Consider the following 1,850-nt stretch of genomic DNA (forward strand, 5'->3'; position numbering starts at 1 on the left):
AAGAGTAGTATTTTTTATTTCTTCATTACAGTCTTCAATAAAAGTTTTGAACCATGTCGTTTACATCTTACTAAGTTAGATGCTTGTATTGTATCTTACACATTCACCATCGGTTTTATAACGCGCAACACGAGGTCATTAAAGTAGTTGGTACTCCAGTCGGGCTTCTATCAACATCGTCATTACACGCGCAGTGTTAAAATGGCATCAGCACTTTTGTCATTGATACTGGGTGCATTAATATTATTGTGTCCGTACTTGTACCTACAATATACGTACTGGAAAAGAAAGGGGATTCCAACTGCTGCAGGATGTTATCCCTTCGTTGGCCACATGTTGCCTGTGCTAGCTATGAGAAAAAACTTCCCCGAATTGATGCGCAAAATATACAACGATCACAAAAACAGCAGTATGGTTGGTCTTTACAAAGCAATGAAACCAATTCTAGTTATTCGCGAGCCGCAGTTAGTAAAAACAGTGCTACAAACCAATTTCTCAAACTTCCACGACAACGCTATTGAAATCATTCCGGAAATCGATCCATTGGTGGCCAAAAATCCATTTGTTAGTTACGGAGAAACTTGGTCGATCGGAAGGAAGCGCTTGACGTATGCGTTTTCCAGCTCCAGGCTAAAATCTTTATTTATAACCGTCGACGGAGTATGCAAGAAGTTTCAAGATTACCTGAACAGGCGATTGAGTTTGAATGGCAAGTACGAAGTTGAATTGAAATATCTGTTCTCAAAATTCACCGGCGAAGTTATTGCGAACGCTGGATTGGGCATTGAAGGACTCTGCTTCGAAGATAAGGACAACCCCATGGCATTCGACCAGATCGGTCATTCGATATACACACCGAACTTCATCGAAGGATTTTTTATAACATTCTTGTCCCTTTTTCCGAATTGGAATCGTCTGGCAAGAGTCAAGTTCGTCCCCAAAGAGTTGGAGGAAATATTTAAAACAATAGTCCAGAAAAATTTGGAGAGTAGGCGAAAAGAATCGGCACCTAGGAATGATTTCCTACAATTAATGATGGACCTCGAGAAATCAGGCGAGAAGCTGGATTTGGAGGCTGTCACGGCACACGCGTTTTCGTTTTATAACGACGGATACCAGTCTTCGAGTATCACATTGGTATACATTGGATATCACTTAGCAGCTAATCAGGACGTTCAGGATAGAGTGAGAAACGAGGTGAAGACAGTGATCGAGAAACACGGTGGTGTATTAACGTACGAAGGACTGAAGGAGATGACGTACATGGACCAAGTGATCAGTGAATCGCAAAGATGTTCTGTAGGAGTAGGTACGATGCACAAGTTGTGCACCGAACAGTTCCATTTGGAGGGATCCGATGGACTGAAATATCATGCGAAACCGGGTACTGAAATTATTATACCCGTTTACGCACTGCAGACAGATCCGAAATATTGGCCCGATCCGGAGACCTTCGATCCGGAACGATTCAGCGAAGAGGGGAAAAAGAACAATGAGAAATATACTTTCCTACCTTTTGGTGAGGGACCGAGGATGTGTGTGGGAATGAGGATGGCTTTGTTGCAGATGAAAGCTTGCGTAGCTACTCTGTTAAAGGATTATAAAATAGAATTGTCGCCGAAAACGAAACTTCCATTGAAGATCTCACCTGTTTTCTTCACACCGTTACCAGTTGGTGGACTGTGGGTTAATATCACGAAGCTGTGAATATGATTTGTACACTCACACTCAAAAGTTTATAGCACTCTCTACCTTTCCGACGAAACAAATGTTTTCACACATGATATACTGCGTTCACATTAATATTACACTATTTTAATATGTTTCATAGTAAAGTTTAGGAATATAAC

At 41.2% G+C, this 1,850-nt stretch overlaps 1 protein-coding gene across 1 annotated transcript; it reads left to right on the forward strand.

Annotated features, from left to right (window-relative positions):
• Positions 1–133: 133 nt before the first annotated feature.
• LOC108630982 (cytochrome P450 6a2-like) lies at positions 134–1,844 on the forward strand. Its single transcript, XM_018034606.2, has one exon. The coding sequence runs from the start codon at positions 202–204 to the stop codon at positions 1,705–1,707; it is 1,506 nt and encodes a 501-aa protein (XP_017890095.1). The 5' UTR covers positions 134–201; the 3' UTR covers positions 1,708–1,844.
• Positions 1,845–1,850: the final 6 nt, after the last annotated feature.

This window comes from Ceratina calcarata, unplaced genomic scaffold (genome assembly GCF_001652005.2).
Source record: "Ceratina calcarata isolate Rehan_Ccalc_2016 unplaced genomic scaffold, ASM165200v1 scaffold1448, whole genome shotgun sequence".
Lineage (NCBI taxonomy): Eukaryota > Metazoa > Arthropoda > Insecta > Hymenoptera > Apidae > Ceratina > Ceratina calcarata.